At 42.4% G+C, this 25,293-nt stretch overlaps 1 protein-coding gene across 1 annotated transcript in view; it reads left to right on the top strand.

Annotated features, from left to right (window-relative positions):
- The window catches only part of atmin (ATM interactor), a 29,768-nt gene extending 10,360 nt beyond the window's left edge, over positions 1-19,408 (top strand). The window contains exons 2-4 of the mRNA XM_070898269.1: positions 330-458; positions 2,695-2,894; positions 11,169-19,408. Coding sequence (XP_070754370.1) covers positions 330-458; positions 2,695-2,894; positions 11,169-12,981 — 2,142 coding nt within the window. The 3' untranslated portion in view covers positions 12,982-19,408. The remainder of the gene's footprint in view (positions 1-329; positions 459-2,694; positions 2,895-11,168) is intronic.
- Positions 19,409-25,293: the final 5,885 nt, after the last annotated feature.

The raw sequence follows: 25,293 nt of genomic DNA, 5'->3' as shown, positions 1-25,293 counted from the left end.
TATATTCTTGCATTTACGGTTTTAATTGTTTTTATTCATACTGGTAAAATACATGTGTTAAAACTTGGTCTCCATTCTGATCCAGGGAGAGCGTGGTCAGTCAGTAGCTTCATTATACATGAACTTGTTCATCTCTAAATGACCCTTTTTGTGTGTCTGATACCATTAAATGATCTCTTTCTCTTCCAGATGGTACAATAATTGTTGCAGGTGCTGAAAGGGATATTGCAGTTGTGCCCCAGTGGTGTGTGCCCCTGAATAAAACGGTGTGGCGAAAGAGGTCGCTGACCAAGGGCATTTAATTTATTGGTGTTTGCTTCCAATTGCAGGACTGCAGCATTAATCCCACGGTCAGGAAAAATTTGAAGTCTTCTGTTCAGAAACTGTATTGCTGCCCCATTGAAGGTTGTCCAAGAGGACCGAACAGACCGTTTTCTCAGTTTGCCTTCGTGAAGCAGGTAAGCACTGCTAATCTGCAGACCTATTTTTATTTGAACTTGTTTACGTAGCATGTTGAGTCCTGCAGAAATTGCACTGGGTGTCTGCGTTGAATTTGTAGACGGGCAATTGCTGTTACTGTGATTAGTCTTTCGGATGAGACATTAAACTGAAGCCCCGTCTGCTCTCCCAGATGCACGTAAAAGATCCCACGGCACTATTTCGAAGAAGAGCAAGGGAGTTCTTCTCCATTGTTCTGACCAATATTTATCCCTTACTCAACATCACTAAAACAGATCATCTGGTCATTATCACATTGCTGTTTGCGGGAGTTTGCTGTTCTGTGCAAGGGGTATGGAGAGGAAGCAGGAAAGGGGTACTGAGGTGATGATCAGCCATGATCTTATTGAATGGTGGTGCAGACTCGAAGGGCTGAATGGCCTACTCCTGCACCTATTTTCTATGTTTCTCATTTGGCTGTTGTTTTTCCTACATTACAACTGTGACTACACTTCAAAAGTATTCATTGGCTGTAAAGTGCTTTGGGACATGCTGAGGTTGTGAAAGGATAAATGCAAGTCTTTCTATTTTTAGGTCATTGATCAGTTGGTGAACTGAGGCCTTCTCCCCGGCGTTCTGGCCAACAATTATTTCTCAACCAACACCTAGATTATCTGGTCATTATCAATTTGTTGTTTGTGGAAGCTTGCTGCATACAAATTGGCCGCTGCGTTTCCTACATTACAACAATGACCACACTTCAAAAAAGTGCTTCATTGGCTGTGAATTTGCCAGTGGTTGATTTTGGGCTCAGTGGGGAGGTAGGTGTGGTTTCAGAGAACATTTTTTCACTCTGGAGTAGGCTCATAGAACAGGTTATCCTCAGTGTGCCAGAGGTGTTTGGGACCATCAGAAGATTTTTTATTCTTCCACTGAGCGTTTTGTGTTTGACGGTCATTTCCGCACCTAACGGGGAATGGGATTCCATCAGATGCCTTCAGCCACTGAATCTTTCCACCTCCTCTGTGCGGGTACACTTTCTGCATCATGCGTAACCGCTTCGGCCGCTGGTGATTTTGGAGCCTTGTATTGCAATTTTTTGGCGGAGGGGAAAAAGTTTGAGGAATGGTTCAGCACCCTCAGTAGAAAGCTGTTCTGTAATTATAGATGACACCCCACTGTTTCAATATGTCCAATAACGTTGGGTTTACCACGCCAACTGGCGGTGCAAGTTTCATCACAATTCGGAGACCACTCAATGCTTTTATTATATAATAAATGGAAGATTATTTAAAATATCAAATGTGTAATAAATAAGGCAGGGTAGTATATTGTGTTGAGTAATTCTCTTTTTTTTTTGGTTTCGTGGAACTTTAGGAGAATATTTAATGCTTATGGATCTAAAAATGTTAGGTTGTCAAATTCAGACCAGCTTTTTTAAGAGCATTTTGAGCTTATTAATATTTTTAGCCTTGACCATCTTTTGCTTGCTCATAGACTATTTTAACTTCTATGGAGGGGGGAGGGGGGGGAAATCTTGTACTCGTTATCTGCAATCTTGGAACCAGCACTGAACATTCGTCTCTTGAACGAACGTGACGTTTGCTAGTCTGTTCTTGTACTACAACAAGAACAACTTGCATTTATATATAGTGCCTTAGCAAATTGTCCCAAGGCACTTCAGAGGAGCCTGATAAAACAAAATTTGACACCGAGTCACATAAGGAGCTACTGGGACAAATGACAAAGTTTGGTCAAAGTGTTAAGTTTTAAGGAGCTTCTTAAAGAAGGAGAGAGAGGTTTAGGGAGGGAATTCCAGAGTTTAGGCAGCTGAAAGCACGGCCACCAATGGTGGAGCATTTTTTTTAAAAAAGGGGACGCGCAGGAGGCCAGAATTGGAACGCAGAGTTGTAAGACTCTAGGAGGTGACTGAGATGGGAAGTGGCCAGACCATGGAGGAATTTAAAATTAAGGATGAGAATTTTAAAATTGAGGCGTCGCTGGACCAAGAGCCAATGTAGGTCAGTGAGCACAGGGGTGCTGGGTGAATGGGACTTGGTGCAGATTAGGATACAGGCAGCAGAGTTTGGGATGAGCTCAAGTTTATGGAGGCTGGCCAGGAGAGCATTAGAATTGTCAAGTCTAGAGGTAACCAAGGCATGGGTTAGGGTTAGGGTTAGGTTAGGGTTGAGGGTTGTACACAGTGGAGGCTATCTGTCCACTTAAGCTGCTGTTTGCAATTTTCTTTTTCTCCAGCACTTTATGAAAATTCATGCCGAAAAGAAACACAAGTGTGAGAAATGTAATAACTCGTATGGCACAGAATGGGACTTGAAACGACATGCTGAGGACTGTGGGAGGATCTTTCAGTGCACTTGTGGCTGTCCTTATGCCAGCAGGCCAGCACTGCTGTCTCACATCTACAGAACTGGACATGAAATCCCTGCTGAACACCGGTGAGTAAATTATCTCCAGGCGAGCTGAAGTATTGGCACAACATTTGCTCTGTTCTGCTGTATCATGCATCATAACCAACTATTCAAGCAGATCCCCCACCCCTGTTTTAAACATTTTTTAAAGAAAAATATATCTTGTATTAAAACCATCAAGATCTCGTGGCGAGAATTTCAGTCGCCTATAAATAAGGTACTGAGCCTTGGCTGGCATTTGTGTTGTTGCATTGCCTTTTGGAGGCACTGAGACTCCTAGAATGAGTTGACTTTGAGGACCCTCTGGAGGCAAAGCAATGGGTCTGATGGACAACAATGACGAGAGGTGGGCTGTATCTGCAATCTGCCTGTACCTGCCAATAATATGCTTTTTCAATACTTCCTACCTCATGGATATTGGGGGAACTCTTTCGTGTAAATCATTTAAAAAATAATTTAAAAATTTTTTTTGTAAAGCATGTAAATGTCGTGGAATTTCATGATGCAGAACGCCAGCACTCCCAATAACAGTCGGACACTTGAAATATGATCTTTTATTAATGTAGCATTTTAAAATTTGCATGGATCCTAAGTTGGGTTTAATGTGATTCTGACATCAACTTCAGCTTGATGCAAACATATTGTAGGTTTTCCAAGAAATGTAGATTATTTTGGCAAACTCTGTATTGTGTCTTGTGCTCCAGCTAGCTCCGACATAGGCTGGAGAGAGGAAGAGGAAATTGGATTAAGGCAGGGATGTCTATAACCTTTGAGCTGGGGGTCTGATACCTCTGTTAAATTGAGCAAGGGGAGGTTACATGTATTATGTATGGAGAAAGAGTCAGACTGAACACTACTGTGAGCTCAAAGTAATGTGACCGTACTCTTTTATTGTAGGTCTCCAGAGTGCCTCGCCAACCTGTGAGGCCTCCTTAAATACCTGTGCTCCCAAGGGATTATGGGATCCCTTGGGACTCCAGGGGGTGAGCTGTACAGACTAAATACAAGTTTACATATGATTATGTAAATAACATGATTATGCAGAAACCTGAGACTCCGTACACAAAAATCAAGAGACCCCATTTCAAAAAAAACAAACGGCCCATATACACAAGTCAGCCCCACCCACACAAATGTGATTCCCTCAATGCATAAAGCTAGACTCGCATTCACACAAAAATGCCAGATCATTGTGAACACAAAAGGTGAGCGCCCATGCACAAAACAGGCAACACCACTCGTATACACACACCCAGCAAGAGCCTGTGCATAAAATAAGCAAGACCACACGTAATAAGTTCTAAGCCCTCGTCCATAAACAAAACTTCAAACTCTCCTTGTCTCTCTCCTTCCTCACCCCTCATCCTTTTGTCCTGCATGATATTTTCTCCCATCCTTCTGCCCCCATTCTTCCCTTCCCAGCAAATGTGAAGCAGCTTCAGCCTCTGCTCCTTAAACCCACCTGGGATGGTGGACTGATGTGCAAAAAAAAAACTGCTGCCACCAATTGGGTATCAACCTTTTAAAGTCCTTCAGGCCTGTGGAAGTTTAAGGAGCTGCAGCTGAGCCATAGTGCAAATCAGCTTTGTCGCTTAATATGAAAAGAAGTGAAGGCCGAATTAAAGGAGCTTGTGGGCCAGATTTGGCCCATGTGCTGTGTGTTGACACTTAAGGCTCAATTTCCTTACTAAATTACATTTTATGGACACACGTTGGGCACTCTTGGATTAAGGGATAAATTCCCTTATTAAATTACATTTTCTGGAAAGTACTTTTTGGAGAAATGGTTCATGAAAATATCATTTGAAAATAGAGCTCTGTTGAGCAGACAGCTGTCTGCAGGGTCCTGTAGTGCACAAATTGCCATATCTGGAAACCTGTTCAATCACCTCGGACAGCTTGAAGAGCTGTTTACTTAACAGGAGACTGAGGCATTTCAGAAAGAGGCGGGAAAACTTCTGACCTTTTTCCATTGGAACTAGTGTCCGTCGGCTGATTTTATATGGAGACTGTAACACAGCTTCTGCCAGGAAGGGGCCGTAGTCATAGATTGAAGAACTAGGTCCTGAAAGGATGAGATGTTCGAGAGGTTCAAAATTAATGGCAAATGGTGATTTGCACTATGGCTCAGCTGCAGCTCCTTAAACTTCCACAGGCCTGAAGGACTTTAAAAGGTTGATACCCAATTGGTGGCAGCAGTTTTTTTGCACATCAGTCCACCATCCCAGGTGGGTTTAAGGAGCAGAGGCTGAAGCTGCTTCACATTTGCTGGGAAGGGAAGAATGGGGGCAGAAGGATGGGAGAAAACATCATGCAGGACAAAAGGATGAGGGAAGAGACGAGGAGAGTTTGAAGTTTTGTTTATGGACGAGGGCTTGGAACTTATTACGTGTGGTCTTGCTTATTTTATGCACAGGCTCTTGCTGGGTGTGTGTATACGAGTGGTGTTGTCTGTTTTGTGCATGGGCGCTCACCTTTTGTGTTCACAATTAAATTAAAGCTAGAGAAAGCTGACCCTAATTGCCTTGGACCTCTGTTTTGTCTGTTGTTTGTGAAGAAGCCAGTCATGCAAGTTCAATACAGTACATATGACCTTGAATGTTGACACAACAGGAGAATTTTACTTTTGAGAAATCTAATACTGATGTCTTTGTCAGTAGGGACGCCTTGCCTGCTTGCTTCCATGCTTCTCAGTTCAGCACCACTTGTTCTGTGTATGTTTCAAACACTGTGCTAATTGGTCTCAAACACCCTTTCCACATGCCCTATTCTTTAGCCGCAAATGGCCCGTTCAGGTTTTCAGTCGAATGCAGGCCCTGCTTAACCATACACTTCATAGATTGCATAAAATCAACCTTTCTCTAATTGCTGTGTGATTTGGTAGATGCCTCCTATACTTATTACATGACATCCCCATCTGCAGATGTTCAGAATACTGGCCAGGCAATTTCTTGAATTCCAGCAATACACGTACTCCTGGTCACCGACCAATGAATCTGAATGCTCTCACCACAATTGCTTCTGTAATGTGCATGTTTTGCAACATGGCAATCGCAAGTGTGCGATTGAGACACACACCTTTATTTTAGTATTGTACAACCTGGGAGTGAAACAACTGCTGGGGGCATGAAATTGGTACCTTGGCGCCGGCTGTTAAGGCCAGTTTTGTAGAATAAATGGCGTCCGCCTCACTTCTGCCCACTGCCATATTGATGAGGGCAACAAGAAAAAGGAGGAGCTATTTAGCTTCATCTGAAGCAGGTGTTAAATAAGGGGCCTAACTCCTGCTTCTGCTCCCTCTTGCAAATTTGGCTTGTGTCTGAGGCTGTCGGCACCAGTGATTGTTTTCCCAGGGTAAACAAACGTTAAACAACATCCAATGGGGTGGGGGAGAAAGGTAAAGTACTTACCGTTATCCTCTCCGCCCTCCTGACTGACTACTGGGCCTAACTGGGTGTTGACCCAACTTCCCGATGCCCCCACCCTCCTGGGATCCTGACCCCGAGTCCTGACCTACCTCAGAGTCCTTGCTGGATGTTCAGTGCTGGGCTGAAGGTCCCAGAAATAATCAGCAGGCAGCACCAAGTTCCGGTGCTGCCTGTGGTCTTTTTATGGGCGTGAGCAAACCTCGCCTCGCGGTGCTGCCGCTGGTTTACGGGCTTTATAGGATTTCTAGGCTTAGGAGTCCCGATTTCTGACCCAATGCTCCTCTCGTATTCACCGATGAAATAATAATCTCTACTTCTCCTGGGTTGAATTACTTCATCCTTGGGTACAAAATGTGAATGAGCCCATGACCCGATGTACAGAATGAAACTAAAAACAGAAAATGCTGGAAACACGCAGCAGGTCAGGCAGCATCTGTGGTGAGAGGAACAGAGTTAACGATTCAAGTCGATGACCCTTTGTCAGAACCCTCCACAGATGCTGCCTGACCTCCTGAGTATTTCCAACATTTTTTTATTTATTTCAATATTCTAGCATCCGCAGTATTTTGCTTTTGTACAGAATGAAACTATTTGCTGCACCTCCTGTCTGCAATATATTTGTAACATTTCAACACTTTTTTTTTAATAGACTTGCATAACGCACTGTGGTTTAGTGTCTGTCCTTTGTTGCGTAATATTATGTGTTTGTAACTTTATACAGGTTGAACCTCCCTTATCTGGCACCCTCGGGACATGGCCTGTGCCGAATAAGGGATTTTGCCGGATAAAGGAAGGTCAGCCTGAGAGGGAGGGGAGGCAGCCTAGGAAGGGGGTGTGGGGGGAGGTCAGTCCCCGGGCGGGCCCAAAGTGTCGGCGGGCCCGAGTGTCGGCACGGCCCAAAGTCGCTCCCGGCCACCAGAATCATGCCGGACGAGGGGTGGTGCCGGATAATGGAGTCCCGGATAAGGGAGATCCAACCTGTAGTTGAAAATCTTCAGGTTTTTCCCCATTTTAAAATAATTTAGTTAGATTGAATAATATGCGATATTGGATTACTTGCCTGCACAATTTAGTATTTTACTGACCTCAGCTGCATCTTTGTATGTTAGCTGTACTGACAGACATTTGGTAAGTGTTTCAGCTCAGGCATTTGCCCAGACTACTAAAGTGTAAAACACATCTTGGGATGTTCTGCCAACTGCTGAAATCTGCTGCTCCTAATTTGATAAGCAGCCTAATTTTTAATTGGAGGAATCTGTTTAAATAGGCACAAGTGAAACATTTGAAAGAGCTACTTGGCTGCCATTATTGGCATTTGACTGAGAACCCAGGAAAATATATGCAGAAGAAATCCATCGAAGTCTGAAATTTATTTTTCCTCCCTCCCTTGGATATCCCAATAGCTGCATGTAGCTCTCGAGTCCCCAGTGTATTGCAGTATACTTCACCCAGCTTTGAAATTTCAATCATTTAGCTGTTGGTGTCTGTAAATCACTTGTCTTGTGATGTATGTAATCCTTCTGTCCTGCAGACACTAGTCCTGTGCTGATTGCTTTCATCTGTTGCAAGTGCTGGCAGCGGCAATGCATCCCCAGGTTCAACATTTTTAGACTATGTTGTCAGCGTTCATAAAAATAGCACGAGCTAGGAAGCATTGATAGGTTAGACTTTATCATTGACTGTTTCAAATCAGAGTGGACAAATGCAGGTTGGAGCACAAGGCACAGGACATAGACTCATGCTTGTGATTTCCCCGAAACTGTTGCAAACATAGTGCCGAGAATTCCGGCCTCGCTGGGTCCGTACGAAGTGTGCACAGACCCGGCAAGGCCTCACCAAAGCCGGTTTTTGGGGCGAGATGCGCATGCGCCGAAAACTGGCTTTTCTGATCTGTCAGGATTTCTCTTGACAGATTCTCTGCATCCCCGTAGGAAGAACATTGCCGGAGAGATTGCCCAACTCTTGCCCAGCGAATGTCCTTCACACTCTTACGCCTGGTAAAAGCAGGCGCATAGCTTACTTTTGTCAGCGTAAGAATTTTAAAACATCTAAAAATTAAATGTAATCATTTTTATGTTTTTTAAAACCCTGTCCATTAAGAAGTTTATTTTTAACCCTATTTAAAAAAAATTCCAAAAGATACATATTTTTTCTAAAACATTTAATTACATTTAATTTTAAATGAGGTGTTTTTTTTAATTTATTATGCTGTGTTTCTTAAGAGGGTTTTCGCATTGATGGTAATGGGAGTCCGTACAAACTTAGATCCCATTTTTATCATGGAGAATACTACCTAGTGATTGGTGGTCCAGGCCCATGTGACTCCAGCATTTCCGTACGTATGGGGAAGTCATCTCCCCGTATGCTGCGCATCGAATGAAGGCCTCCAACTGGAATCGAAGGTGCATCCGTGACCACCAGGTAGTTCCGTTTTTAAAAAAAAAACATTCGGGTCAGAAGCGTTCGTCCAAAGGAAGCCTCCGACCGCAATTTTCCCTCCATAGTTTCAGCTGCAACAGTTGTGGCCAGGCACTGAGTGAAAGCCAGCCACTTCCTCACTGGGAGGCAGAAAAATCAGGGGCGGGAGGGCAGTCACCCTCTGCCGACTCCTCACAAAGTTTCTTGCAGTTTACTCCGAGCAACCCTAGCTTGATGGCCTGGGAGCAAATTGCCCCTTCCATCACATCATGGGGAGAACATGACTTAACACCAAAAAAACCGACTTGACAAGAATCCAAAGAACTAATAGTGGCCAACTGCAACAATGTTGGTGTGATATTCACCGTTTTCAATTGTTCGCTGGTTTCTGCACTCACTGGCTTTATTCACATTTTTAATTTGTTTGGGATAGGCAATGGTAAGGTAGCTACCAAACTAGCAATCTTAATTATTTCTCCCTCTTTCCTCTTTTTTCCCCCCCCCCCCCCCAACCCCATCAAGTTTAAGAAACAAAGTTGGGTTTTGACCTTAAGCCAGTCTTCAGTTTAACCCAGGTACAATTGTTTGACTCCTAACAGGGATTTCAGTCACATCGCGGTCTGGTCTTGACAGCACAAATCAACCCACTTCAGACATCTGTTTCTCATCCATATGTTGGAGGTGGAAATGTTGTATTTTAAGGGCTTGAGACCTTTTTTGCATTTTTGAACATTTGATTGATTATGAACTAGTCATGCAGTGTAATCTAAATGGGCAGCGTGCAGACGGTGCCCAGAAATGAGATGGATGAAGGGATTGCCAATTTTACAAAACCATGCTAGCTCTACCAAATCAGTTTGTACTTTCCCAAGTACTCACTCTGTACACAGTGATGGATTTTAGCAGTTTTCCTACTCTATTAAACATGTTTGTCTGTAGTTGTTTGATTTTCCTTTTTTTTTCCAATAATAGTGGAAAGTTTGCTATCTTCCAATCCTCTGTTACTATCCCTGAATCGAACTAGCTTTGGGAGATAACAAACACATTCCCAATTTCCTCACCTATTCCTTTTTAATATTCTTGGGTGGAAACCATCTGGGCCTGGATGTTTGCCTGGCTTCAATCTTCTTAGTTTATCTGTTCATAAAGTACAATATTTCCACTTGCAACATGTGGATGAGAAACATGTCTGAAGTGGGCTGGTTTGTGCTGTCAAGACGAGACCGTGATGTGAGTGAAATCCCGGTTAAGAGTCAAACAATTGTACCTGGGTTAAACTGGAGACTGGTTCAAAGAAATGCCCGAGCAGAAACGCTGTCAGTACGGCTAACATACAAAGATGCAGTTGAGTCCGAAAAATACTAAATTGTGCAAGTAATCCAATATTGCATATTATTAAATCCTACTAAATTATTTAAAAATAGGGGGGGGGAAAAACATGAAGATTTTCTTAAACTTGATGTGGGGGGGGGGGCGGAAATAATTAGTAAGATTGCTAGCTACCTTACCATTGTCTATCTCAAACAAATTAAAAGTGAAAAAAAACATTTTGCTAATGCCTGTATGTTCCCTTCTCCCCCATACCTCTAGTAACACGTCCTCTTCCATTGGTAAAGAAATTGCAAAGATTTGTTCTGTTAATTGCAGCTTTAGATTGGTATTTTTGTTCAGTTGGTAAAGACAGTAGAGACCAGTTGATTCCTGGTTTCATTCCCTGCTGTATTGTGTGTTAGGTTTGCTAATCTCGACCAAGTAGCAACAAAATGATAGGAAACTATTTGAGCTGTGCCCTTTCCAATGCATGTTCTAGCTCCCTTTCAGAAATATTTATTCTGATCCCATTTCATTGCTCGTTCCCTATATTCTTCAACTTTTCTTTTTTGATCATTTCTTTTGTTAAATCGTCACTTGTAGCACATTCCATTATCTAATAACTGCATTAAAACAATTCTAACCACTCTCTTTAATGTGTTTAGTACTAATCCTAAATTCGTATCCATTTGTTACTAAAGGATGTGATGCCAAAGATATTGGGAAGGCTAGCGATTAATGAAGGAAAAGAAATTGCAGAAAGTAATTTTTCAGAATTATAGGAGCACTACAATTCACCTCGATGCCTCTGGATTAGAAAATCAACCATTGTTCTGACGTGGTTGCATTACGGGTAGTAGGTTTGCAGGAGGTGTGGATGCTGTATCTGGGCCGGGTTTAAAACCCCCGTTGTAATAGTATGCAGTACTCATTTACTCATAGGAGTAACCACTTGAATGCCCTCGAGATGGGAAAAATTGTATATTTTCAGGCAAATAATTGATACAGTTTCCCATGGATACAAGATTTACCAACTTTTTTTTTCAAACAATAAAAGGTTACAGGTTTTTGCAACAGAAGTGAGCTATTTTATGTTTTTATTGCTGGGGTTCTAATGAGCTAACCTATCTAATCTACCATCTAGGGATCCGCCACGCAAGAAGAGGAAAAGTGAGTGGTTAAATCAGAATCGCTTGAACAAGGTAGCAAAAGAGGAGCAGAAAATCCAGATGGTCCAAGAGCCAGTGGAGATGAACAAAAGAGTCTGCATCGAAAACTCCTGTGGAGGTGACGGCAATAATCAGACTCCAGCTCCTGCAAAACAAATCCAGAAATTGTTGTTGCCAAAGCCCAAGGTTGCACTTGTCAAACTCCCCATTATGCACTTGACAAACTTGCCCGTTCTCTTATCTTCAGGCACGTCCATGGATAGTTCTGTCAAATCCATTGTTGTTGCGGTTGACGATCAAGGATGTGTTATGAGCACGATGCATATTTTGCCTACCTCAGTGGGAACTCTGATACCAACTTTGGAGGCGAAAGTGTTGAATTTTAAATGCGGCCTGCCCGTCTCCAAGGTCATGATGGTTGAACCCGTCAGCGCTGCAGTGCAAGTCGACATGGATTCAGGTTTTGCCAATCATCAAGGATTGCCATCACTCGGAGACCTGGGCCAGAAGAACAAATCTATTTCCATGAATGTTCAGACAGACATATCTTGTCTTGTGCCAGAACCTCTGGCCTCGTGCTGCTCTGCGGAGAGCACTGTGTCAGCTTGTGCGCAAACTGTCCTGAGTTTCAGTGCTCAAGTGCTGCTACCTGTAAGTGTCCAGACGCAAACGTTTGAACCTGGCGCCAAAATCACTACATCGATAAGTGCTCAGACAGATTCCTTTGGCCAGTCTTGTTTTCCATTGGGCGGTGTTTCTAGGAAAACACAAACTGGTTTGGTAACTTCTGCTCATGCTAAATGCCCCACAGTTCAAGCACTAATGAATGCAAATAATCATGAAGACATTTTTGACCATTCTTTAGTTCCCTCTTACAGCGTTTGTAGACAGACTCAAACTACTTTTCCTCTGGGTGCAATGGACATTGACCAAAGACTATCCCATACAACTACCCACGATGATCTTTTACACAACTCTAATAAGTCATCTGTTGATTTTCACATTCAATCCACTTTACTTCAACAGAACCCAATGACCGACAATCAAACGCAGACAATTAACCTATTTAATGACTTGGAAAATATCCTATCTGAAAGCATGGCTGGTCATTCATTAGAAAACCGTGTTCTCTTGTCCGATGCCAGCAATGTCTCTGGAGAGAGCTTGACCAGCAGCCAGACACACAATGCAGGTATTGACTTTGACATTGAAGAGTTTCTATCTGCTAGCAACATACAAACTCAGACAGAAGAGAATAAATTTGGTGCTTTGCAGACAGAGTCTGCCTTGGAATTTCTAGATATTGAGACTCAGACAGACGACTTGTTTTCAGACCATCCTGCCCAAATCTACAACGGCAGGGGGCAGTCCAATTATTTAGGACTAGAAATGTTTGACACACAGACTCAAACGGACTTCAATTTCTTATTGGATAGTAGTCCACATCTACCTCTAGACAGTATTTTGAAACCGTCCAGTTTCTCTCTAAGTACAGAGGCTTCTGGTACAGAAACCCAGAATGATGACGTGAGCAGCAGAAATAATTACAGTAGTGCCACTGAAAGCCAGGTCCGGTTAAACTGCGCTGAAACGCAGACAACCAGCAGCTCCTTTGAGAACCTCGGCAGTCTATTCTGCACGAGCAATGAAACACAGACTGTAATGGATGACTTCCTCTTGGCAGATATGGCATGGAACACCATGGAGTCTCACTTCAGCTCCGTTGAGACACAAACATGCGATGAAATCTTTTCCTTATTTCGACACACCGATAAAAGCAGCGACTGAAGTGCACAAGACAACAAAGGAACATGAATTTCAGCTTTGACATAGTGTGGGAAGTGCCAAACTTTCATGTTAAGTTGCAGTGCTAAGAGGCCGTGCACCTCCTTTGGTAGCAGTGTACGGGGGATTTAATTTTTGGTGGGAAGAGAATGGCAAAGAAATTCCAGATATTAAAACTGATCTAGGTACCAGGGTCTTCCTCGGGAATTCTCCCCGGTGTCCTGGACCAATATTTATCCCTCAATCAACATCACTAAAACAGATGATCTGGTCATTATCACATTGCTTTTTGTGGGAGCTTGTGCGCAAATAGGCTGCCGCATTTCCCACACCACAACAGTGACGGCACTCAAAAATACTTTATTGGCTGTAAAGCGCTTTGAGACGTCCAGTGGTCATGAAAGGCGCTATATAAATGCAAATTTTCCTCCCCCTTTAGTTTCATATATTTTTGGATGAAAAAAAAAAGCTAGGCTTGATATTTTTGGGCTTCGACCGATGCTGTACTGTGATTCACCATTTTTTAGTATGAGTAGCCTCCCGCCTCCCCTATCCAGTTTGACATTTTTGCTTTCCTCTTGGCATCATCCTCGGACACACTGCTAGATTTGCAAACGCTATAGGATGACTACAGAGCCACATGTTCAAATGTAAGGCAGTGTCTGCCTTGATCGGTCACCCTTGCATGTTGATGCATCATTGTACAATATTACCAATTTTTTGTTTTGTTTGGCAATCTTCTTTCTCTTTCTCTTCTCCCCTGCCCCTGGCCTTGAAGGTATTGGCCACTTTCTGCATTAGGAGTTTTATGGATGCCAGGCATCCTCTGGTACTTTGTCCAAGTGTTATTTATTCACGTGGGGCCTTTGTGAGCTTGTATAGACGAGCTCTTCAGCCAGAAGGAACATGGTGGCTGGAGTTGTCAACTCTGGTTGGACATATTCCTGGAGGTTTCATCGCATGACCACCTGCTTCCAACCATCGCACTCAGTCAAACAGCATCCCAACTCCAATATTATAATCAATAAAAAAATGTTTTTAATGCGCCTATGTTTTTTCGCCTGGGTTGCTTGCATCTGTGCCCAGGAGATTGTTCTTTCATTCCTGGAGAATGTAGGACAATCCTGAAGGGTTGGCAAACCTCATCACAGCCGAGCCCAAATCTGGTCTTGGCTGATGTCCACACATGCACTTTGAGCAAGATTAGCTGGATAGCCCTTGAAAACCGGAGCTCCTGCTGATTGTCCCCTGCCTAATCTTGTGGCACTGAGGCTAGTTGTCGTGCCACTGCCCCTGCTGGGAGCACAAGCCGCAGACTGAAGTTGGGACTGTGCTGGTGTGTATGTGTGTGTGTGTGTGTGATTCAGCGACTCGCTTCATGTTGAGCTATTGAGGAGCTGAGTATTTTTAACACCGTGCTGAGAGAAAACTTGGAACAGAAGTGACTGCCTGTACTTCTTTCCAGCAGGAATATTGTTTTAATGCACTTTGTGCTACCTGTTATTTGTGGCATGACTTGGATTATAGTTATTTTACATGACCAAATTAGTGAAAAACTTTTATTTTGCAAAACAAAACTGGAACATGTGACGTTCCAAGACACTAAAGATCTTCCTACTGCCCAGTCCTGCAGTGTGGAAGTCTCCACGGGTGGTTATTCTTTGTTAGTTTGCTATCAGAAGCTGCTGAATTTGCGTTTGTAACAACTTTGGCCCTTTCGTTCTCTCCCGAATCCGAAGGTTGTGGGTTCAAGTCCCACTCCAGAGGCTTAAACACACAAATCTAGGCTGATACTCCAGTGCAGTACTGAGGGAGCGCTGCACTGTCGGAGATGCCGTCTCAGATGAAACGTTCAACCGAGGCCCTGTCTGCCCTCAAGTGGACGTAAAAGATCCCATGGCACTATTTTGAAGAAGAGCAAGGTCGTTATCCCTGGTGTCCTGGCCAATATTTATCCCTCAATCAGCATAACAAAAAACTGATGATCTGGTCATTATCATATTGCTGTTTGTGGGAGCTTGCTGTGCAATTGGCTGCTGAGTTTCCTACATTGTAACGGTGACTACACTTCAAAAGTATTTCATTGGTTGTAAAGTGTTTTGGGACTTCCTGAGGTCGTGAAAGATATTGTATAAATGCAAGTCTGTCTGTCAATTGGGTTTGAATTATTCCTGCAAATAATGTTTTGTAAAACAATTTTTTTTGGATGGGTTTCATGCCCTGGATCGTTGGAAATCGCTTCACAATTTCACGAGACCAAGCGCATTACCCCTCACTCAATGATTACATTTGCTCCTTTTTATTTCAAGTTGGATAAAGCAAAAAAAAAAGTTTCATTTATTTTTATCTCATTAAAATTTAGGAGGTAGACATGAAGCAATCAGTAACATTATTGAACTATGTGTGGGGGTCCTCCTGGGTTTAGAGCAAAGAATTCTCAGCTCTGAGGGCCCAACCTTTAATGCTGCTATCGATCAGTTAAAGCGGGCTATAATTGGTCAAGAAATACTTCCCTCCACCCGCAAAGCACGAGTATGTGGACAAGATTGCGCCTGGTTAGTCTGATCAACAATGCCACGTTCTTGCAGTGTATTATTTTTCCCTGATGCTTCAGCCCAGGGCTTGAAATTGGGCTCTATAACTATTGGCTGTGATTTTAGCTTGACCACATTACAACATTAACTAGTAAGGTTAATGAAAGTTATTCTCACCCAAGTACCAAGGCACCTGTTTGGGGGAAATGGAGATCAAGTAGTATTGGAAACTTGAGTCTTCATAAATCCAGCCTACATCATGAGTACTTGGAACCTCCTTGAAAGTGATGGGGTCCCTTCCAGACCCAGACCAAATAATATATGCCGCTGTGCCCTTGCTATGTCACTGAGTAATTTCTGAGACCTTTTTGGAACACAAGCTTAAATTAATTCTCCAGGGGAAAGGGAGACCTTTTTGTTGACTGAATCTTTCTGCCCGAATCCCAGGAAAAATGTTTAATTTTAATCTTCCCGTATCTCAGTTTCTACATTTGTGTATTTCTGGCTCCCAGGTGGATACTCTGATTTCTATTTACAATCTCTTGCGTTTTTGAAAAGTGAGGTTTTCTAGGCCTGCATGTTAAATTTGATGGAGCTCGAACGTGACCAGGAGCCTCTCTGGAAACTGGCCTCAATCCCTGCATTGATCGATGAACTGCTCCAAGTAATCTTACAGAATTGGTGATTCTAGGAAATGAGTAAATCACCATTACATTTTTATAGTCCACAGGACTGAATGTATGTCATGAACTAGGAACACAAGTGCATGCCATGAATAGATGAGTTGGTTCTACCAAGTGACTGGAGATGTCTGGGTCCCATTTGTAAGTGTAAAGTGCTATCTGTGGAGGTTCTCTGCACAAATCTGGTTGTGTGTGTTGGATTGTCCTATCTGAATTTTGCAGACAATGTCCAAAAATAACTTGCAAGCCACAAATGTGATTCCTGGCTTCAAAGCCGCTTAGAAACCCTAAGGTGCTCACCTAAGGGGTATAATGAGTCCCTTTTCAAGGACAGATTTAGTAGACCAAGCTTTAAATGTCTCCTGCCTGGTGAAATCTGTGGGTGGGAATGGTGCAGAGACTGGGTGGTGGAGGTAAAAAGCCCTTTCATGACTCCAAAGCTGCCGGTTCTGGTAGTCTTGGGCACCTGTCTTCCCAGTTGAGGAACCGGTAAACAACACCCAGGTCAGTGTCTTGGATTTCTCTCTTTCAAGTGCATGTCACAAACTGGATTGCTAGCTTAACTTCTGAAGCTTCTTTAACTTTTTGTCTCATTGGTGAAATGTGCTGAGACTGCAACTCTGTATTGCACAAAGTCCTGGCTGTAACTCTGTATCTCTGAATTTTCCTTTTTGTTTTCTACATTTTGCTAGCTTCCTGGAGCTGTGTCTGGTTGGTGTGTATTTCATTCATTTTCTCAAGTTGTTTACTTGTTTAGACCAAAAACTAGACTGCACACTCTGACATTGCCTGTATTTGTGCTGCTTTTCAATGCTAAGTGTAGGTTTGTGTCTCTGTGATGAGGGAGCTAAGTTTGTGTCTATTTTTTTAAAAAAATAGCTGTTCCACTGCATTGGCCAATATACCTGCACACCTGGTAAGTTTTTGTGTGCATTTGTGTTTCAAGGATCACCCTGCATTTGATGTGCTAGAATATTTTCAGTAATGCTTCTTTCATTCTTCCATGTGTTGAATTGATGTTTTTATCAGTTTGATTCCTAAGTACGTAGCAAGCTCAGACATACGTGGCCTCTGGAATTAACTGTTTCAGCTGCTCTTTAGTATATGGTTATACTGTTGTCATTAGTCCTACTTCACATATTGGTACCAAAACACTATCGGTAAAACAGTACTCCAGTCAGTACACGTTTGATGCCAATACACTGCTGTGTGACACTTAATTAATTAATTTTAAATATTAATCACTACCAATACCTGTAACCACCAGTACTTCATCATTGTATTATAACGTTTAAAATGCTGTCACCAGACAAACTGCTCAGTTTTTTTTTAGTTCAAGTGACCATAATCTCTTGCACCCATGATTTACTGAAATCCTAGTGGAGAAATATAGTGTGAACATTTTGAATCCCCTTCTTCACTGAAATAATCAACACCTGAATTAAATCCCTTTTATTTCCAGGTTTAGGAATAGAGTTTGGCAGTCGAAAGAAACTGCTTTCACATTGATCAAAGTATTGGCTCTTGTTTCCAGCTACAGCAATCGTGGCAACATTAACGGCCATTTCAGCACACAGTGACTATTGGATTAATCACTGCAGTGTCGACTTACAGCACCCTGGCGTAACTGTCTTGAGGTGTAACCTGCACATTTTAACTAAGCATTGTCGTCTTGACCTGCTCTGTCCTCACTAATGCACCTCATGTGCACTCATCTCTGAGATGGGTTGCTTCTGTGTGATTGTTTAATGAATGGTGAGGTAATTTGCCTTGTACAGCTTGTAGCCCTTGTTCTTAAATGCTGGCATATGTTCCATATTTTGCACCATTCTCTGCTCTTGCAGAAGTAATAAACTTTATACTGAAAAAGTAAATTGCAGTTTTTTTTTGTGGGTAATAATTTAATAATACAGTTCACTTTCTCGTACTTCATGTACATATAGTATGTATCAAGTGCACTCTCTTTTTTCCCCCCATATATTTAGTTGGAATGTATTAGGATTGCTTGTTTGAGGATGTCCATTTGTTGGTGGCTGAAGCAGGCTATCCTCCTGAAGTGGGCTAAATGCCACTGATTTTTATTTTTAGTTGGTAGGTAACTTATGTTACTTTATAAATTTGCCTTCAATTTATGAATGGCAACAAAACTTACAGTGGATTACCTATCTTTGAATATTCTTGACATTACACTTTCAGTATCGTTCCCATTCACAAACTCTTCCTTGTGATGTTCTCCTGATGTCTTGGTGGATAAAGGTACTATGTGGCATAACACCAAGTCAAACTTACCCATCCTAGGTTTGGCTCGCCGTCTGAAATTTATTAGCCAATCTCGGTTGGGGTGACACAATTAGTTTTGGCGTTGTTGGGCTAGGGAGGGGGGAAATCAACTACTGTTCACACTCCTGATTGCTGAGCAGGCACTCTATTTGGAATGGCCCATGTGGCGATGTTGGTTAAGGATGGGATCAGGCTTAGTGGCGACTCCTCAGGCATTAAACATCTAGGATTGCATGTAAGGAACAGCCACCTGGCCAAAGTTATAAGCTGCTGGCATCTGTGGAACAGAGAGCCAAACCTAGTGCGTGCTGAAAGGGAGGGGGCAAGATTGGCACCGAGGAATGTCACCATTTTGTTTTTGATTACTGACGTAATTTTACTAATTCCTGTTGTGTTGTATTTTGTTTTGTGTCTGCTTCATTAATTTGACACTTGCACCAAAAAAAACTGCAGAGTTCGTGACTCTCGCCTGTATTTGTGTTTGCCGAAACTAAACAAAAGGGTTTGCGTGACTTGAGATGAGTTTCATTGATAAATGGCTGCTGCACACGACCTTGACGAGTGTTCTTGCACACACTTCTATTATAGCTTTTTCTTTGGCAGCACCTGAAGAATTGTGCATCCCTTTTTACCGTGTATATAATTATTAAACATCGTATCAATGCATGTAAAATATTGAGGTGCCAAAAGTGATTTTTTTTTTGTTTTTAAAAATATTTTTTGGTCATGTGGGTGAGAATTTCTTTAAGTTGAACAATGTTATTTAAAGTGGCCATGAAATTTGTTTTGTTGTACTCCAGTTAGCTGGAATTTTGCACATTATTTTTTTTTCCCAGTGTACATAGTCAGTGGGTATTTTGTGTAAAGCACTTGGATGCTGGTCAAAATTATGAAAGTTGCACAAAATAAAGATCAGTTTCTTCTCCAACACGAGCAGCACATTTTGATTTTGTTTGTTTGATGTCGGCTTAAATTTGCAAAAGGTTATTTTATTTTAGCAGTCTGCTGTTGCATCGAATGTCATGCTGTGCTTTTGAGTTGCACTAATTGAATTCATTTACAATAGACAACCTAGCTGATTTTCAAAAATGCAAAAACAAATGATAAAAGAACCTGTCTTTTTATGTCAAATCAGAGTGTAGTTTTGTGTGTGTGGACTGTCCACTGGCAATTGAATTGAGACACCTGAATTAATTTTCCTACAATAATACTTTAATCCCGTTTTGTCTGGAATGGTTTTAAAATCTGGTCTCATGGGTAGACGGGTATGTTTTTTTAAAGAAATATAACCATTTTTAAACCTCTTAACTACATTTAGTTTTACTACCATTTGGCTAAAAAATCTTTGTTTACAGTGTACCTGACAAAACGTAAGAAATAGGAACAGGAGTAGGCCATTTGGCCCTTTGTGCCTGCACCACCATTCAATAAGGTCATGGCTGATCTTGACCAAGATTTGCAAAAAAGGATTAAGTCAAGCTTGTGGTCAGAGCTTTGGGATTGTTTGTGAAATCTTAATGACAGGTGTGCCTGAAGATTTCTGGACCAGGTTGTGTATTTACCACCCCCCCTCCCCCCCAACATTTTTCCTGAAGGCGTTTATTCCTTTTCTGGAGTATGGTTCCATTTGGCATCTGTAGCCCTTGGGTATCTCACCAGGGCAACTATTCACAAGAATCTTTATTGCCAGGCTATTCAATATTAGTGGCCCATTGCAGATGATCCCAATCCCAGGCTACATGTGCACTTCCAACAGGGGTCTCTAACTTGTCCAAGTTTGGGAAGCCTAGCCAATTCCCATTTTCTTCACCCAGAGACAGTAAGATCAGTTTTAAAAAAATGTATTTTTGGGATGTGGGCGTCACTGGTAATGCCAGTTTTCATTGCCCATGAGAAGATAGCAGTGAACCACCATTTCAGAGGAAAGTTAAGAGCCAGCCACATTGCTGTGGGTCTGGAGTCACATATAGGCCAGATTTCCTTTCTCTAAAGGACATTAATGAACCAGATGGGTTTTTACGACAAGCTTTATGCTTGCCATTACTGATACTATTTTTTTTATTCCAGATTTTTATTTAATTAACAATTTAAATTCCCCAGCTACAGTGGTGGGATTTGAAAACCGGTCATAATTAGTCCAGACCTCCGGATTACTAGTCGAGTAGCATAACCACTATGTTATCGTATCCCACTGACTCGTTAGCTAAGTCAGCACAAACCCAAGATCAAACCTGGCTCCTTCCTAGCTTATAGACCAGCTCCTCTGTAGACCAACTTGAGCCTTTGGAAGAGTATGCTTCCAGTTTATTTGAAAAGGCAAACTTTTTTGGAGATTTGTATCATACTCCCACTGCCTATATTCACTTCTCTACAGTGTCTCAGCGGCAGACCAGTACATTTACCATTATTGTGAAGCCCACTGCAGCTTCATACCAGTGGACCTCAAAGTCCGGCCAAAGCAGATTTCCCTCTGAATACATCAGTGTGTGGGGATCTTGAGCTTCTGAAGCTCCATCTAGTGGTAGAAGAATACAACTACAGAAATGACTCTCAGAATGGTGATAATACAAGGAGTGTATATATGTAGGAAATAGGCATAGGTAACAAATGTAATACATTATTGATGGTCAGAAAGCATTATTTTTGTAATCTCGCCTACTGTTAAACTTCCCCCCCTCCCCTCCCCGGCCACATCCAGTCTTGAGGCTGCAGCTCATGTAGGAGCAGGCAGGAAAGTGGAGCTGAGGTCAAAGATCAGCCATGATCTTATTGAATGGCAGAGCAGGCTCGAAGGGCCGTATGGCTTACTCCCTGCTAATTCTTAAGTTCTTGTAGGAGTAGACCATTCTCTCCTTTGAGCCTGTTCTGCCATTAAGTTAGATCATGGCTGTTCTGTATCTTAACTCCATCTACCCACCTTGGTTCTGTAACCCTTAATACTCTGGCCTAACAAAACTCTTGCTTTTGAAATTTTCAATTGACCCTCAGCCTCAACAGGTTTTTGGGGGAGGGAGTTCCAGATTTCCATTTGCCTTTGTGTGACAAAGTGGTACCCATCGACTCCTTTGATCATGTTCTATATTCAAGGGAATACAAACCTAGTCTGTGCAAACTATCATAATTTAACCCTTCTAGCCCAGGTATCATTGGTGAATCTGCGCTGCACCCCCTCCAAGGCCAATATATCTAGTACATAGAGTTAACGGCACAGAAACAAGCCATTTAGCCTGGTAATACTCCATGTGAACCACCTCCAACCTTTATCAAACCCTATCAGCATAGCCTTATATTGCTTTCTCCCTCGTGCGTTTATTTAGCTTCCCCTTAAATGCATGTAGGCTATTCGCCTCAACTACTACATGCGGTAACAAGTTCCACATTCTCGCAACTCTGGGTAAAGAAGTGCTGCACTAATCTTTACCACCCTCTGCCTATACCGCCCCCACACCCTCCAACGTCCTGCTGGGATACAGTTCCCGGTTCCAAGGGTGTCTGATCCAGGTGGCCAATATCCAGAAACCTAGATGGCAAGTGGCAGCAGCTTGTTTGACCATGAGAGCAGGAGGCTTTACACCCGACCTAAATTCAGTCCTCCTGAACCATCCACATCCTTCCAAGGGTCACTGAATAGCAATCAGGAGCATTATAAACCTTGGCCAATTCACCTTTCCTAACCTGGGGGCCTGGGCTCAATCCAGCAGCACTACTGCTGCCCCCACTGAGGTGAGCTACCTCAGCACACCAAGAATCGTAAAGGGATCTTGTTGTTTTTATGTCTTCGTGCGACACACTTAGTACCTTTTTACTTTATTGGGGGAGCTTAGTGGATCCTTTCCAAAAGATTAATTAGAATGGCAACCATCTGCTGGGCAGCCGAATACAAGACCAAACCATACTGGAACCATTCAGACCGCCTTCCATATCCTGTCTATTGGCTCACCAAATGTTTGCTTGCTCAATTGTGTGATCCTATCAGAAGTGAATTCAATCTTCTGCTTCCCACCAATACTACATTTCTAAAGATGCGATATTTATAGGATAAGGATTTGCAACTCCAGACGTGTGGTGCCCAGAACTGAATACCGTACTCTAAATAGGGTCTGACCAGAGCTTTATATAACTAACATAACTTCCAGGCCTCTTGAGATAGAATGCTAGCAAACATGGAGAGGGTTTGAGGAGGACAAAGTGTATCTGCAAAAGGATGGGGAACTAAATAGGGTATAATGTCGAGCTGGAGGGGCTAAATGCCTGTGAATTGGGATGGGGAGGTTGTATGTGGGAGAATTGTTGAGAACTTTGGGATAAATGATATGTTTGCTGTGTTGAAAGTGGAAATATCACCTGTTTTTTTTTGTATTTTGTAAGATTTAAAAGTCTGTAAATTGGGATATTACCCGCTTAAAATTAACCAGAATGCATCACTCAATGTAAAACTTCTACATTTTACAGGGGTGCCTGCCTGAGACTACGCACCCCCCTCCCAAATCCAGAAATGTACCACTAATATTGTCCTTTCAGCTCTCCTTCAAGCTTTCATGTACTCCAGACAGGACTACAAAAGAGGAGCCTTCAAAATGTGGTTCTCTGGACAGTACGGTGCAATGCACGTTATCCAGCGTGGGATGCATGTTTGTGCTTGTCATTTTTGTGTGACTGCTTCTCCAACTCCGCCATATTAGTGTGGAGAGGAGCCTATCCTTACAGAGAGCGAGTCACTCAGGGCACCCTATAGTCTCTGATGTTAAAATTGACTGATGCTTGCGAGCTTGATCAGCGGGTGTGATGAGAGGAGCCTTACAAAGTGGAAAGCGAACGCTAATTTTTTTTTATAATGTGAAAAATAAGACACGTGAGACACCCCTTGTTTTCATCTCCTTCCATGGTTCGACTTTCTGTATTGTGTATGATATTTCTAGACTAGAACAATTGTGCTTATTGTTTCCATCGACACATGTACCACTTTGTGCTATAAGACTTGAATATGTTCTTAAAACTTTACATTTTTCTGTACCTTTTTTTAACCTGCTGTAATGTGGTTTAGTGGTCCCTGTTGTCATATGCATTGCTGCTGTTTCTCATCGTGATTGGCTGCCTTTATTAATGGTCGAACGGGATGTTAAATTCACTGCCATTTCAGCGCCACCTGTTACTACTTTTGAATAAGTTGCAGAGCCTGTGTGACTATTTAGATTCCGGTGAAGAGAAAGCCATTGATCTGTGCTCCTAAATATGCTGTAGGCCAATCTACAATGGTACCGACTTGGTTGTGTATTACTGTCTATGTATGTGACGGTACTGCTGTAAAATGCCTGCAGGCTCGAGGAGTTGTCGTTTTAGATGTGTGCTAGGTAACACATTTCGTATTTCATTGGTGTATGTTGATTATCTCACCGCGAGTTGTAAAAACCAATAGTGAAAGTCCTCCTTGAATTAGATACCGGTCATTCAACTGACGGTCTCGAGCAGTTTATGTTGAGCAATATTGGATTGTTGCCGTAAAAATGTCCTTTTTAAAAGTGTATCCTTTCCCAGTAACGCTGCAGATAAAATTCCAAGAATTTTGCAGTGATGGTATAATTTCTTTGTGAGGATACTTGCGCATGTTAACTTAAGGAAACGACTAATTGCAATAAAATAGACCAGTGACTGAGCTCAGTGAAATACCATCCAGAATTACTGCTCCTGATTGCTATCCAGTGAATTTGGAAACCGTGCATCTGGTGAGGAAAGGGTTATGCACAACTGTGATGGACACTCGCTATCTAGATTTGCACATGAACAGTGGCTGATTGGGTGAGGTACTGGGGTGCAACAATGCTTATGAAACTCTTCTGGCATGATTCTGCACCATCATAAGAACATAAGAAATAGGAGCAGGAGTAGTCCACTTGGCCCTTCGAGCCTGCTCTGCCATTCAATAATATCATGGCTGATCTCATCATGGCCTCAACTCCACTTCCCTACCCACTCCCCATAACCCTTGACTCCCTCATCACTCAAAAATCTGTCTATCTCCACCTTAAATATATTCAACGACCCAGCCTCCACAGCTCTCTGGGGGTAGAGAATTCCAAAGATTCATGACCCTCAGATAAGAACTTCCTCCTCATCTCCATTTTAAATGGGCAACCCCTAATTCTGAAACTATGCCCCTAGTTCTAGATTCCCCCACGAGGGGAAACATCCTCTCTGCATCTACCTTGTCAAGCCCCCTCAGAATCTTATACGTTTCAATAAGATCACCTCTCATTCTTCTAAACGCCAATGAGTATAGGCCCAATCTGCTTAACCTTTCTTCACAAGACAACCCCTTCATCTCAGGAATGAACTTTGTGAACCTTCTCTGAACTGCCTCTAATGCAAGTGTATATCCCTCCTTTAAATGAGACCAAAACTGTACAAAGTACTCCAGGTGCGGTCTCACCAACGCCCTGTACAGTTGTAGCAGGACTTCCCTACTTCTATACTCCACCCCCCCTTGCAATAAAGGCCAACATTCCATTTGCTTTCCTAATCATGGGGAGGGTAGCTTCATCTCTGGGTTCACATGAAATTTCCTGCCTTATCTCAGCAGAAACCTGGGAAAATCGGTGTAACTTGGCCATTCTGCATGGTTTCTGCCAATGTTGCAGTGCCGTGGAAATTCTACCCCAAATTGCCTGATTTTTTTTTCATGGAAGAGCAATAATTTGTTGTCGTTAATCTTGTATCTGGTTTATACTATGTGAAGTCGTGAATTTTCTGTTAATTTTTGTTTTTATTTTTGCTGCTCCCATCCGAGTTGAAATTAAATCATTGTGACATGAGACAAAATG

Source organism: Pristiophorus japonicus, chromosome 13 (assembly GCF_044704955.1).
Source record: "Pristiophorus japonicus isolate sPriJap1 chromosome 13, sPriJap1.hap1, whole genome shotgun sequence".
Taxonomy (NCBI): Eukaryota; Metazoa; Chordata; class Chondrichthyes; family Pristiophoridae; genus Pristiophorus; species Pristiophorus japonicus.
Note: the sequence above shows the minus strand (reverse complement) of the source record. Positions and strands in the feature narration are given on the sequence as shown.